The sequence below is a fragment of the Chaetodon trifascialis genome, chromosome 18 (assembly GCF_039877785.1).
Source record: "Chaetodon trifascialis isolate fChaTrf1 chromosome 18, fChaTrf1.hap1, whole genome shotgun sequence".
NCBI classification, from domain to species: domain Eukaryota; kingdom Metazoa; phylum Chordata; class Actinopteri; order Chaetodontiformes; family Chaetodontidae; genus Chaetodon; species Chaetodon trifascialis.
This window is the reverse complement of record NC_092073.1, coordinates 19,472,501-19,487,857: the sequence shown is the minus strand read 5'-3', so window position 1 is coordinate 19,487,857 and position 15,357 is coordinate 19,472,501. Positions and strand designations below refer to the sequence as shown.

At 45.6% G+C, this 15,357-nt stretch overlaps 1 protein-coding gene across 6 annotated transcripts in view; it reads right to left on the bottom strand.

The window, feature by feature from the left end:
* LOC139346621 (RNA-binding Raly-like protein) overlaps positions 1-15,357 on the bottom strand; it is an 89,955-nt gene that overhangs the window by 11,863 nt on the left and 62,735 nt on the right. For all 6 annotated transcript variants that reach the window (XM_070985788.1, XM_070985790.1, XM_070985787.1 and 3 more), the window contains 3 exons: positions 5,742-5,817; positions 4,609-4,656; positions 1,185-1,366 (listed from right to left, as the gene is read on the bottom strand). In XM_070985788.1, coding sequence (XP_070841889.1) covers positions 1,185-1,366; positions 4,609-4,656; positions 5,742-5,817 — 306 coding nt within the window. The remainder of the gene's footprint in view (positions 1-1,184; positions 1,367-4,608; positions 4,657-5,741; positions 5,818-15,357) is intronic.

Sequence of the window (15,357 nt, the reverse complement as noted above, 5' to 3'; positions counted from 1 at the left end):
CAATCGTCAGCTTTTAGCAGCACGGAGCTAAGATTCATCGGTGAGCTGGCTGGGCTTCAGCACGGTCCGTCGGCATACCCTCGCCTCCTCACACCTCGCTCCGTGGGATGGATGAAGGACGCGTCTGTGTGATGAAGGTGCTGAAGGAGGAGGCGAGCAGTCCTCCTCCGTGACTGAATGGAGGCTTGAAACCAACTCTGAATCGCTGTAATTCTCCACGTTCTTTATGACACGCTGGCGTTTCTCAAATTCTCAACACAGCCCGTGACTCCTTCATAAACTGACAGTCAACATGTGCATCAACGCAGAAAACACAAATCTATCCACCGTCATGATCATGCATTATTGCTCTGAGCGGTTCAAACTGCGCACACTAACCCGCCCTGTTGTTTGGACAAGCTAACCTTATTTTGCTGTCCAATCTATCTAGGCCAAAGTCAATACAAACAGTGATTTTTCACAGCGCTGGCAGGGGCAAATTAGTCTCCCAAACATACAGCCGCACTGCTTAGACAGGGGAGAGAATTCATTGACTCTGTCCAAAAAGAGGATGGGAGATGGGCTTTTTTTTTTTTCTTCCTATAATACCAACTGCAACTGGTTCCTGACAGACCTCACCAAGCTGCTCGTGCTGATAACACTGGCCTAGACAGGCAACAATGAAACAAACACTGTAGCCAATTACACAGGCTACGGATAGAGACTTATGTTTAGGAAAACACAGCTGACCACAGCTCCACAGAGATGGCCCCAATCTCACATTAATTACATTTAGGACGTTATAATGCATCACCGGTTAATCAGAGGGCCAAATGAGATCCAGACGGATCCTGGGTGACAGCTATAGCACTGTTTGCTGAATGGGTGCTGCTCGCAAAGCTCGGATTATATTCGTGTTTGCGATTTCGCTCTACATTGCAGTGTGGCTTGTTCTGAGCTGCTGGAGTGAATTAAATAGCTTTTTATAGTGTCGTGGCGTAAGCAGCGGAGCTGAATCATGCCACTGCTTTTTCTCTCACAGACGTGGTTCTTGAGATTTGCATTAAGCATTGGGTTGTTTTTTTGTTGAAAAGGACAGAATGCCATTAGAGTAATTAGGCAGTGCTCTTTTGCAAAAACAAAAAATCAAATGCAGCAAAAATCTGACTGGTGAACACAAGTAAAAAGCACCTTATTGTACGTACGTTTGAGCCCGGAGGAGGAGGAGGATGTGGGAGGTCTGGAGGATGAAGAGGAGGAGGAGGAGGATGTTTTGATTGGGAAGGAGGTCTTCCCACGGCGGGAGGAGGGAGCGAGCACCCTGGAGCGTTTGAGGGGGATCACGGCTCTGGGCGGGGGGGCCACTCTGCCGTGGTAGTCAAAGAGCCTCGAGAAAAGAAAAGACAGAATTACCCTTCACTCGTCTGCTCCGTCTCTCTAAAAGGTTTTTCCATTTATTTCAGCATCACTTCTTTCTACAGTTTATTATCTGTTCCCTGTATTGTATTTCCAGATAGATTTTCTATTGATTTCTCTTCCTTGTCTCAAACTGCACACATAAAGCGAAAGGCGAGACAATATCCCTCTTTCTGCTCCACTCTGGAGGTCGCTGCGTGCATGCAAACAGTCCCTTCACGCATCTTTGGAAAAGCGAAAAGGATGAAAGGAAGAGGGTGCTGAATGTCAAACGGAGGTGTCAGCTCTGACACGTGACGGACGTCCGCCGTCACGGCTCTCAAAAGGTCTGACATTTGGAAAAATGTCTCCGCAGATAAGCACTCTGATCAGCGGCGGATAAATGAGAGCGGAAACAAGTGCTCCCTTCATCGGCTCGTTCGAGTCGCGTGTTTGATCTGTTCCTCCACATTGACGAGTTGACTATTTGAAGGTGCTTATGGGGGCAGGTTACAGAATTACACCCGGGAAGGGAAACTTTTAATGAGGAAGAGTCATTAAATGTGGAGGGAAGCCCTACTGACCGTTCACTGAACCCCTTTTCTGAGCTTTTCTGTCCAATCATAGCTATGCGACTGTAGCTAGGCACGCCAGGCCTGTCAAGCTTTGGATTTATCCTCCTCACTACCCATAGGGCTGTGGTAAGAGCGATAATCAGCACTTAAATCTGTCGTCATTGCAAAACCTACAACAGAGGAGAAAGAGTGTAAAGAATGGATCGAGCAGCTTTATCAATAACTAACCACATTAGTTTGTGGGGTTACATTTGGACCAATCATTTGAGAGAAATCATGAAAAACCTGCTGAGAGCACTCGCAGTATTACAGACATCTGATGTTTTCAACTCACGGTATCCCAGACAGGTAAGACGGAGACGTTTCTAACGGTCTGAAATCATGTATACATAGTTTCTGTCATCAAATGTCAATGAATATGGTGTAACTGTCACTTAAAAACACTTATGCAATATGGACGTCATTTTAATTTGAATCAATAGGCATTAGACAGATAGAATACTTCATTGATCCCCAAAGGGAAACCGCAGCGCTGCAGCAGCAATTCACATATCACAAAACACACGACTTACACTAAACTGACCTGAGGTCGGTCAGAAGAACAGCACTTTAAAAGATGTATACACATGTGCATAGAGGCTACTGCGCTAGATAAAAAATAAAATAGACAGAGCTCTCACGGTGCATTTTACAGATCAATATGCGAAGATGATAAGTCTCCCTGCACAGAGTCATTGTGCAGCATCTCTGCAGTGGGCAGAAACTACAGGCTCATTACGTGACATTCATTAGCTAACAAAGCAGAAGCGCATAAGATGCATCACTGATAAAGTTTAACATTCAATTTTTAAAACTGGAAAATAATTTGAAATGTGCAAAGCCGGCTGATGAACTATGTGCAGGTCCTCGTCTGCCTCACACAGTGCGGCCACTCTTATGACGCAGCCGCTCTCCGTCTGCAGCGTCGCTGAGGTCGACGCAGACGAGCTGAAACCGGAGCTGACAGAGCTCACGCTGCACATCCACGTCTGCCTCTGACCCTGCTGCTCTTACATTTCTGCACACTGGCTGCTGCTTCCCACATGAGGATGTCTCTTTTTGTCCTGCTTGTCCTTCCTCTTGTCCCCCTGATTTCTCCTTTTCTTGAGCATGCAGGTTTTGCAGGATGGCATTACATTCGACAATCGTGCCAGCTTGCAGGGACGCCCCCCGGCTGCCCCTTCCTGCGGCGCCAAAGGCCGTGGCGAGGATCTTGGCAAATAAAGACTGTTCTTAACCAAGTAGGGCAAATTGCTGGTGGTGCAGGGGGACTTGAGGAGGTGCCTGGGATGGAGCTGCAGAGGAGGAGGTGGGCACTGTAGCTGGTGCAGCCCAGGTGGACGCTTCGTCCTGGGGAACGAAGGAAGGACGCACCGGCGCCAGTTTCACAATCTGTGTTGAGTAAACCGCCTTGTCTCAGCCATCATGTCTCGTCTCACCAGTGCCATGTCAGCGGTCAGATTGGTGGATGCAGCCTTCAGCATCTTAAATATGCTGATGTCCAGGGGTTGGAGGATGAGGGTCGTGTGCGGGGGAGGCAGTGTAATTTCAATTCGGCTGGCTCTGCACACAGCGATGGCCTGGTAGTTGCAGCGGGTCTCATGTTGTTCCATCGTTATGAGCAGAGGTCTTTCTGCGGGGGCGTGTTTAACAAAACGGTCCAGCCATTTTAAGAACAGCTCTGTGATCGTGAATCCGTTGGCAGATTATCGACACAGGCGGTTTGATGCAGCGTCGAGCGGTCATCGTCTGCTGACGGTAAACGTGACTCTTTCCTCTTGGCACAGAAACTCCTTCTGGTGTGCAGCTGGTGAGCTCAGGGTGGTGACCTTTAAAGCGGGTGCGCCAGCTGAGGCCCCTGTCAAGCTTCACCAGGCTGCTGCTGTTACATCTTTTAATTATTTCCACTGCCAGACATTTGATTACAGCTCATGTTAGAGGAAGTCCACGGTCCGCCGGTCATACAACACAGGTCACGGAAACACCAAAGTCAAAATGACATAAATAAGGCTTTTTAATAGAAGTACTATTAATTCATTGTGTTTTTGAGAACGTTGAAAAGGACATTTCTCTGGAAAGGGGCTCCACACTGAGGTCAAATCTACCATCTGCCTCAGTGTGGCGACAGCAGGAAGTATTTATTTAAATAATTATGTCAAAAAGGTCAAGAGTCTGAAATACCGTGATGTCCGAAATACAGCGAGTGCTTGTCACCTTTTTCCTCATCATACCAAAATATCACAAACATTATGAAAAGATTCCCATTTGTCAGCTTGAAATGTTGAGCAGTCAGCCATCTAAGCTAGCAAGTTAACGCGAGCTTAATGAGCTAGCTAGCTATGAAATCTGCTAGAGGAAGCTGTCATTGCAGCCAGCCGCCTTTCAGATGTGAGGAGGCAGCTTTTGTCTGCCTTCAAAGATCAGGGGCCTGTTGTTTAAATAATAAGGAATTTTGAGTGGTAAGATAATTTAATGATGATCATTGCCACTGTTAGCATTTTAAATATGTGCCATGAGAGAACGGAAAGCTTGACATCCGCAGGCGGATGGCGCTTAATGAACGGTGAATTGTCTCCGTGCTGAATCCCACATTTGATAACACAGTTTAAATGATACATACCTGCTGTAGAAATCATCCCTGTAGTACTCGTAATCAAATTCATAGCCACTGTAAGAGAGGCGGGAGGGGGAGGAGGGCACGGAGAGAAAGGGATGAAGAGAGGGAAGGGTTGTATTTAGGGGAGCCATTTTGGATCTGTCAAAAGTAAGCAGATCAAACTCAAGCTGTTCTGATTCAAATGGACACGCTCCAGTTTATGCCTAAAGCTTACTGCAGGTTAAGCAGCGAGCCTGAGCCACGCCGGCATGGAAAGACCACAGATCAGCAGAGAAAAGAGAAAGTTTCAGAGGGGAAATACAGTCGGAGAATGAAAGAAAAATCCTTTTTTTTTGGAGCCCGGAGAAGAAAATCAATGTTAACGACACACTCAGGAAGGCAACTAATTCAGAATTCAGAAAGCAAAAAGAGAACCAAGAGGAGCAAAGAAGGTTTAGCTTTAAAATGCTGCTATTCTCACAGGAATTTTAATTAGGATTAATGCATTGCTATTTCAGTTTACAGTCGTGCGGTGTTGGTTTTTGCCTCGTTCTGTTCCTGTCCCATAATTACCATACAACACCGCGGCTGTTTTCAGCTGCAGCTATAAAATGCAAATGAGGGTTTATAACAACACAATGCACAAACTAATAAATTAGTAAAATAAGACGTGCAATGCACCAAAGCAACAATTCAGGAAGGAGTAAATTAGCAGGAATATTAGCTTTGCTAATGGACAAAACATCAGAGTACACAAGGAAAGTGTCCCAGTGAATAGGAAGAACATGTCTGCCCCACTGTCACATCAGACTGCAGTAAACAAGCGCTGCTTTGATCTGTTTGTGACCAGGAGATGTGTGCGGGGCAGAAAATCAGGGTCATGCTTAATGAAGCTTATACAACAGCATCTCCTTTGAGCTTTACAGGCCGGCACTGAACAAACTCCAGTCAAGGCTGGGGAGGCATGTGGAGAGCATTAAAAACTCAATTAGAAATTCAAGGTTCAAAGAAAAAAAACCAAAAAGCACATAATGGAAATCCTCGTATTCCAAATATTACCCCGCATTTACATCAGCGGGATGCGATAGTTAATATTTATACTGAAGAGGTGCACCTTTGCATGTGAAGGAGCATGCTGGGAGGAGGGCGAGTCTTACCTGTAAACAGCTGAGAGCGGCCGTTTGGAGCCCGCTTTAGGCCTGTATGGTTTGGGCTCGCCCGCCATATTTATGTCTGCGAAACAAAACACAGAAAAAGAACAAACACAGACAAATTACTTGTCAGCCGTTCTTGCATGACCGTGCTAACAGCCTTTACATAAGCCATGCATAAATTAAGATTTAGCAGTAACACTTGAGCATTCATGAGCAGTAAGTAAACAATACAGCAGTGGGCTGTGACACAGTATTCTGTGGTTGAGAGACATCTTTAAGTGTTTATTCATGTATTTGTGAAAACTTCTGTGAAGCACCTTAAACGTATTGATTCTATGAATATTTATTAGATTATTACGGAAGCAAACAGAGGCCGCAATCATTTGAGATAATTCAGATGATTCATTGTGAAAGTGTTGACGTAAACAGTTGTTAATTAATTAACGATGACGCGCTCAGTCGTGTGTGCGTGCGGAGCTAATCTCGCGCTCTACATCCGCCTGATATTTTTTGTGCACGTTTACGACTGCATGAACATTTATGACCTCTCCTGGCTGCAGTGTTTCACCGCTGCTGGAAAACCTACTTTACTGACCCATTTTGTTTTATTTTTATTGGCTCCTCGCTCCTCTTAAAGGGCCGGTAGGGGCCATGGGCGATCGAGCGCTTATGCTTGTGTTGGTGGATTCGCTCTGAAATTGACATTTTTCATCGCGGGCGTTTTGGCACCTGCACATCATCTCCTCTTCACTCCACTGCGCTCATGCATACATGCTGGACACACAGCTGCACTCACCCATCCACACCTCAGACACACCTGGTGCACTCGCTGAATGCACTCTGCTAGTTAACCCTTAACAAATGTCCACATGTCTGCTTACACCATTATAACGTGTTACAAACAAATAACTGTTTATGTATTGCTCATAAATGCTAAATAGTGGGTAACTACTACTATTTATTAAGTCATGACTATTCTGGATATTCTCTGAGCATTACCCTGCAGTATGAATGGTATTATGGGATTTCATTCAGTGCCCATAAATGTTGCAGTATAACCTAATTTCTCACACAGTGAAGGCTCGTGATGGCTCTCACTTATAACTTTCCACATTTTGCAAGTGTATGCATGCACACGGCTGAAGGACATACTTATTTTACTTGAACTTTTTAACTCTTCTTTTGTTTTCTGCTCTATTCTTTGTGTTGTGTGGTAAAGTTATCTGTCTGCTATCTATAGCTCAAAGCACAGAAATACTGCTAATAAACAGTGTTAAGTATCAATTTAAGCTCTCTGGAAGCACTATTTCAACTGTGAAACTGAAACTTTACATGCAACATTTACATAAGAACACAAAGCTGCAGTGCTGTGGGACAAATTCACTAATGTCAAGGTGTATTGTGAGAGCCAGATTTCCAAGGCAAGACCTGAGGATCTCGCCACAGCGCGCTGGAAAGATGACAAAATGAAATTCCTGTTGGAAGGCAGGAGAGAATCCTTGAAACACAAAAACAATAAAAAAGGAATAAGCATATAAATAAAAACTGCATGTTAGGGCAGCTTTGATTTATAGCCGGCTGTTTGTCCTTTATGTAAAAAAACAAAAAACAAAAACGTTACCATCAGGTGAACAGTTTTGTGACCGAGCCAGTCAGCGATGCAGAATTTTTCAAATCGCTGTCCGTGCATTGCCAAGGGAGCTGCAAGGTCCTCATATTTTGTGCAGAGTCTGAGTGGCTTCTGGGAGAGGAGCCAGTGGGTCAAAATAAGCACCCGGCCAAAGTAAAACACTCAAACGGCAACGAAAACAGGCCAGAAACTTAACGGGCGCAGAAAGGAAGCTTCATCCACGAAGTCAGGCTGGGAACAGTGCATGTGAAAAACAGCTTCACAGCCTCCTTATCTGAGGTCAGGTAGGAGCCGCACGAACACTGTTCTCAAATAAGATGAATAAAAGACACAGAGGATCCTGCAGAATATGGATGGCTTGAGGCAGAAAGTGGGAGAAAATGTAAATCCTTTCTGCACATTCTGACCACAGGCAGCAGAATCCCATCATCTGCGTCTCCGCACCGCCTTTGATATCGCACAACCTTTCGCAGCCATCTGCATGCTTTAAAGCAGCCAGGTGCTCAGACAGACCATTTCAGAACAGCCAAGATAAAAGTTTAAGACCTCGAACAATATACCAATCAACAAGGTGCCCTTGAGGGACTAAAGCCTGTCTGTGTGGTGGACCCACTCTGGGTAACTGACTCATAGGCACATATGGTAGATCACTTAAAGGCACTTTCTGAGAACTTGTTTCTTGCTTGGGCCCGTGTTCTCACTATCATTTCGCCCCCTCGAGCGATACACATTTGCTTTAATAATTTACGAGTCCACCCCTCCTGCTCCCCCCCAAACACCAAACAAGTGGAAGCCCAGTCCCTGGGAGTGGAATTGCACTGGGGTGAAAACAAGCTTCTGGCAGACTCTTCTCTCAGTGGCTGCTCTCAAGAGAAATGGGATTAAACTCTGGTCTGTTTGTACACTGCCTACTTAGACATGCTAAAACACTAAATTTTTATGCCGAGCTGCGTGACCAAATGATGAACAAGCAGCGTGCACTTCGGGGGGGGTGGGGGGGGTGGGGGGGGGTGATGCCATCCATCATATTTGCAAAATTACCAAAATGCTTCTCCCTTGCTAACATGCCATTCCCCCTCTACGTTCCCTTATAGCAGAGGGGCTGTTTAGTTGAATATGTTCCATGATCCAGGATCATGTCAGATGCGGTTTTCAGCAGACGACTCGATATCTGCAGCACCAAAGAGAAAGTGTAGGATGGAGGAGGTGTTCCTGGGCCAGGGGACAAAACTTTTTCCGGTGTTTTGTTGCTTATTCTCCGCTGTCGCTTCTGTTTGTGCCATCGGTTTGTCTGCTCGCTCGGGCTGCAGCTCGGTGAGACGGGGACGAGGCTGGACAGAGCTGTCTGTGGGGCTGAATGTGGGTCCTTTAAGGTCTGTTGCACCGCTCTGTCTGGGCGGTGAAACAAAAGGGCTCGACCTCTCGGCTGCGTGAACGTACACATGATGCAATTTGAATTTTGCAGCCCTGAAATTACTCACAGATACGTTTGAGCTTGACTCCTGTTTTCTATCTGAGAGGGAGGGTGTCTGCCTCTCTATAGATACTGAAGCAAACACAACCCGGCTATGTATAAATATTTAAGGGAGCGCTGCTATTGGTGGAGGAATCGGGGGAAAAGGTTCCTGAAGTAAATTGCAGTGGAAAGACAGAGGAACAGAGCATAAGTAATCACGGAGGACAGACCTGTGTTCCTCTGTCAAGAAAACAAGGATCCGTGACTCCCTGAAGGAACCTGCCCATGTGTTTTATTGGCCTCATTTGTTGTCTTACATCTCTGTCTCCCTCAGACTACTCTTGCTCATGCTTCCTGCTCTGCCCACAGCCTCACCCTATCACTCAACTTCTCCTTCTCCATTCCCCTCACACACACTCACACAAGGCGATATCCAACCCCACCTCGCCATCCGTCACTCTCCCTCACATCCCATATTTCTTCCCGTTCCGAGGAAGCTCATTATGAGACATTTAAGCGGCGGGCGTCACCTGTGGGGCCTTTTCTATTCGACACCTGTGCCGCCGAAGAAAGGTCTGCAAGTATTATTTCCCCCCTCCTTTCATTAGCAAGGGATGAATAACGGCAGAGCAATAGAAGCTGAGGCTTTGAATAAATCAAGGCTATAAACTGAGCCATATGGCAAGATATTGCAGGGGAATCACTGGGATGAGACAGGCACTCCTGTGAAAATCAACAGGACCCAAAAACATAAGGAGAGGGTGAGTCTTGTGAGGACACCCGCACTTTCCTGGAAGGAATATGAATGAACTACTGGAGCAGGAACAAAACCTGCTGTTCTTACTGAAGCCACAACAAATCACACTGTAATCTGTCTATCTCTCACGCTCCTCGCTTCTACCTTTTACCTTTTTCTGCCGTCAAACAGGGGATGAAAAACCAGCTAACAGCCCGCGGCTTCAGAGGGAGGCTAACAGGCAACGGGTAGCGGGGGGTCACCACAAGGTCAGAGTGAGGGAGAGACAGATAGACTGTGTCATGTGAGACAAAAACCCTCTTTGTATGACTGCGGGCAGAGTGTTGGAAGATGGACAGAAGGGCGGATTCCTGAAAATCAATTCCTCCTGCTGGACTGGTCTCGTCAGCCGTAACTCTTTGCTGTTGGAGTAATGACGACTCAGTCTCTCAGCTTTCTCTAACTCACAGGCTTTCCTCTCGAACGCGGTGATAAAGATTATAGTCTAAACGTACGGCAAGCCAATCGAGTTAAACCCACGTTCAGACCGCGTTAATCATTAATAAACACAGCCTAAATACCACTTACATCTCCAGCACAAATTCTGTACAAGCTCCTTAGTCCAAACCCCACTTAAAATGACTGATGCCCCTGTTTGTGCCTGAAAACACACCAGCAGGGATTTGCATGTCAAACTCTTTCGCTTTTTACGGCAGATTTTTCTTCAGCAGTTACAGAAAAGCCGGCAAGCAAAACACAGCTGATGTTTGCTGGTTTCTGCTGCTGCAAACGACCCGTCTGGACACCCGCTGTGCTGCAGCACACAAGCTATAACTGACAAAACAACAATTGATGTGAGCCAGTTATCACCTAAAATATGTCTGGGCCCTCATGCAGAGACTAAAAATAAACGAGCAGGGACGAACATGACATTTACTCGCTGTTGCAGGTGATATGGCATCAAGATATGATATGTTTGAGAGAACCCACTGATAATGAGGCAATATTTTAGGAATGACTGTTTTCTACTAACAAGAACATTTTAGGATATTACTGTATGTTATGTTATCTGTTATGTGAAGCCTTCGATGGGCGTTGACAAAAGATGACTAATTGCGTCAATGCAACCAATCGCTGAGCTGAATATGCTCCGCTAATGATGTGCAAAAGCTAACACGCTTCAGCAGCTTTCCACTTTTTAGAAGAAGCAGCTCTACGAGATGCACTTTAGCACAGCAACACCTTGAGCTTAATTCCAACATCAGCATGCTAACACGCTCCCAGTGAAGGCTAGCATGCTAATGTTTAGCAGCTACATTATGATTTTTACCATTTTAGTATGAGCATGTTAGCGTGATATCATTTGCTAATTAGCACTAAGTACAGCTTAGGCTCATGAGCCAAAGTACTGAACAAATCGTCTGGGAACTATTAATGTCTGCAAGAAAACGGCAATCCGTTCACTAAACGTCGCGGCTTATGGGCATTGTAGCGTTAACAGCTGTCTGCCAGGCCAAACTAATGGAAAAATTTCTCGGAAACAAAGTTGAAATAATATATAAAACCGGTGGTCGTGATGTAAACCTACACTATCACGACATCATCCCGAGGCTGCGTGTGTTTCTATGTTGAGAACAGTGATTAATTCATTAAAAGTACATTTTGGAGCAGGAACTGCACATAAAGCTTCGTCGTGCCGCTCTGTCAAAGGGATTAACCCGTCATATTTAATTTACTGAGCAGCCTTGCTAACCTAGAACACCCTGTTGCCATCAAGGTACAAAAAGTCTTTTCTCCTCCTGATTACCTCAAAAGCTTTGGTGTAACCTTTTGAGTCATATCACAGACGTGCAGCACAGCGACCAGGTGATTGACTGCAATAAACTCCCTTCAGACGTACGTATCAGCGAGGACCTTGAAGGAATGAGAAATGTGTTATTCTCTTTTCCAAAAACAGAGGAAAATTCCCCACGGACCGAGGCTGATGGCTCTACAACGCATTTGTCACTTTTTCCCCTTGCGCATTCTTTCATTTCATTCTCTTCCTCGCAAACGCCAACTGTCGACTTGATGAGATAAACATTAAAGGCGAAGACGGAGAAAGAGAGAGAATACGAGAGCGGGACGCAGGGGGAGCTGCCGATCATCTCCTCACGGAACGAGGAACTCTGGCGCCAATCTCCCCGGTGTCTTAATTAATTGAACAAAGTAACTAATCATGCAAATTGTCCCTCAGCGGGAGAGACGTAAGCAAAGAGACAAGAACGTGGCGAAGGAGCTGAATCAAGCAGGTGATGGATGTCCAGATGAGACAGGTAGGGATGTGGGAAATTCGTCTCCCAACTCCTCGCTGGAGCGTGAGGCTGGGCCAGTCTGCGAGGGAGGCAGGAGGTCTGAGACGAAGGAACTGCCGCATCTCATACCAAACGCTGTACATCATGACCTGCAGGGAAGGCCCTGGCTGGCGTGGGCATCATAAAACTCCAGATACGCCTTTCATCACCGCTCCTCTGATGTATTTCCAAGGACTGATAAAGGCCATACTGCAGGTATAGATGACAACTTAAATTGACAGATTTCCCCGAAAACTCAGAGTGAATTACAATCAAACATGCCATTCAGAGTGGATCCTCACTGCGGCCCCGACAGGTTCTGCTTTCCACAAAAGGCTCCACGTCGAATCAGACCTCGCATTTCATTCGCTTCAATCTCACACATTAGCCTTGTTCCTACCTCTCTGCTCCTGGCGAGCCCCTCAATCAAGGTCACAAGGCAATGCGGTCCCTTCAAACTAAAATAAGCATTTACCTTTTCCTCTCAACTCTGGGGACATTTTCAACGCTGGCGGAAAAACAGCTTGTTTACCGACACCTCTCAACAACGGGAGAGTCGCAGGAGGCCGCCGCCGTGGACGGCTGTTTAATTACATGGAAAACCAGCGGCGAGGACACGGGGCGCTATCTGCATATCAAAGGTGCTGTTCTTGGGAGCTTTGAAGATCAGACATCAAACAGGGCTATTCAAAGTGAGGTGAGGTGGCGCTCTCCACGTTTCTGTTTGAGTTGGACGTTTTAGTTTACACATCGAGCTCTTTAGCATCAAGTTGGCGATACGATGATGCGCACCGCGACACGATATGCAGGAAAATCAGTCATTCATGTTTGCTAATTGTAATATCCATCTTTTAATCTGAAATTATTCTAATATCGATGAATCACTTCAAAAATGTTGAATAACATTTAACATTTTTTGCTACTTGATGCTAAAAAAACTATTTGAAGATGGCAAACTGGGCTCTGGAAAACTAAAACAGGCTCTTTTCACTATTTTCTCATATTCATGGACAAAACAATTCATAGCTTAATCAAAAAACAGTCAACAGATCAGTCAATGGTGATAATAGCCAGTTGCAGGCTTACATACAGTCTCGTCCACCCCTGCTCTAACATGTTATTAAAGGCCCAGTGACAGGAAACTCCTATTATTACTTAGTCATCTGATTTTGTGCATCGTGAGCTACACTCAGCAACGCATGAAGGAGAACAAGCACAGAATTGAGATTCCAAGCAAGTCATCGCTGCCATCGGATAAAACCCACAGCTTCACAACTTTCAAGGTGACACAAGCTTCAGCACACTGGTGCATTTTTGTTGAGCTCCAAATATTCTTTTGTTGTTTCCTTAGAAAACAAGGCTGCTTTCAGGAGGGTTATTTCACAGTGGATTGCTTCACTAAAAGCAGGGAATACACAGGTGGCTACACTGTGCCCCATGTCAGCTTCGACCTGCACGCTGCAAATGCTGTTTTCCTCATTGACTGCAAAGGAAATGTTGAATTGAAATAGTTAATATTTAACAGGCTGTGAAAAAACAAAACAAAGGAGAGTGGGGAAACATGGCGGCCTCATGTTCCTCATGCTCAGGTGAAGTCTTCAAAATAGCTTGTTTTGTCTGACCAATCAGTCCAAAAGCTAGATATGAGGTTTGAGTTAGAATATAAAACAGCAAATCCTCAAATTTGACAAATATTTGCTATTTCTGCTTGATAAATGACTTAGCAGTTATTGACATTTTGGTTGGAAATCTGACTGTTTCCAAACTACTTCAGTGACACACCTGTGCAGGGCTTCAACCAAAAATTATTTTCATCATCCACCTGTTATTTACTAAATATTACTTTGGTCCATTTAATGGGAAATCGTTGAAACAATAATCAGAAAGCAAAGAAACTCGCAAAATCTGCCATTTTCCAGGCTGTGACCGTTGATGTTTTTGGCATTTTTGCTTCAGAAAACGGCTCTGTTAATTATCAATGATCAAAACAGTAGAAATATAATTGTCTCTTTCAGCTCTACGTTACGGGAACTCATCCTCGTCCCTGGCTTGACAACGATGACTAGTGCCTCGCAAGTGACTGCCAGCCTCCGCTCTGTAGCACAGAGTTCACTAAACAGCCATTTTATTATATGTGACTACAACGTGTCAGTGAACAGCCCATTACAAAACTGGAGCATCTCTCTCTTTGTAAACACTCAAGTGTGACTTTCAGTCTGCCGCCCTGCCTCAGCGCCGCTCTGAAGCAGCGTGGACCAAAGTCCGAGGGGATCAGCTCATAATCCCCGGCCCCTTCAGGCACCGGCAGAGCAGATAAAGGCATGGCATCGGTTTGAGATCGCATCCCTCTGTGTGACCTGTAAAAAAGTGGCGAGCCGTCTCACGCGAGTCAACATCGACGCACTTCAAAAAGCGGCCGATTCGGGCGGCTGGATGGATGAACGTGGCACGGGGAGGAAGCTCAGCGGTGGGGAGCGAGGCATGAAAACAAACAGCTAGCAGTTACAAACACAAAAGAACAAGTGTGTCCTGTGAGAAACAATCATGGCAGCCATACAGAAGATAAACAGGATCTCCACGTCGACGCCCCTCGCTGCTGAAAAAAGCTCTTTCTGGCTCTTTTAGCGTTGAACCTACAACAGAAATCTTTGAGTTGTTCTGACATCACTCATTCTGCTTTATAATTCCCCACTTATACATTTATATTTCATTTCAAACAGGAAATAAAGAGAATTACTGATTGGAGGAAATTTCCCGAGCAGGCTGCCGGCCTACATGCATGAAAAAGTCATGAAATTTTGTCCTCGTCTTTCAGATACAACGTTACACATCCCTGCACAGGTGCTTAAGTGTGCATGAGACAGACAGGCGCTGTGATGGGGAGAGAGACAGAGTGAGACGTTACAAGTTCTCTAATTATTTCAGCGTCCTCGCCGTGACACATGACAGACGTTTATTTCAGCCTTCTTCAGACTACCACGCCGCAGCAGTCGTATCTGTCGACTGTGCACATTAGATCCAATATTAATAAACGCCATTCACCAAAGCATGCAGCTCGGAGTATTCTGCTTCTTTCATGATAAAAAACAAAAAGAAATCTGCCATTTTGCAACATCTCTTCCCCCCAAAAGCTTCCCGCACACAGGGACGTGGATAATAAGGCGTCATTTATTTGTGAGCATTGCTGCTCTTCTCCATGCACGAGCGTGCTCGTGGGTGCACGGACGTCACTGTGTGTGTGTGTGTGTGTGTGTGTGTGTGTGTGTGTGTGTGTGTCAATGCTTGTCTTTATTTCTCACTGATTGGCTCTTCTCCTGGCAACAGTCCAAACAGCCTTTGCTCCACTAAACGCGAGCGGAGCTGCTGGTGGGAGAGACGAGGACTCTGGGGGAGCGACATCTTGTGACAACTCTGTCACATTATTTCATCATCGACAGAGGACTCTCATTACTGTAGGTCCTTTC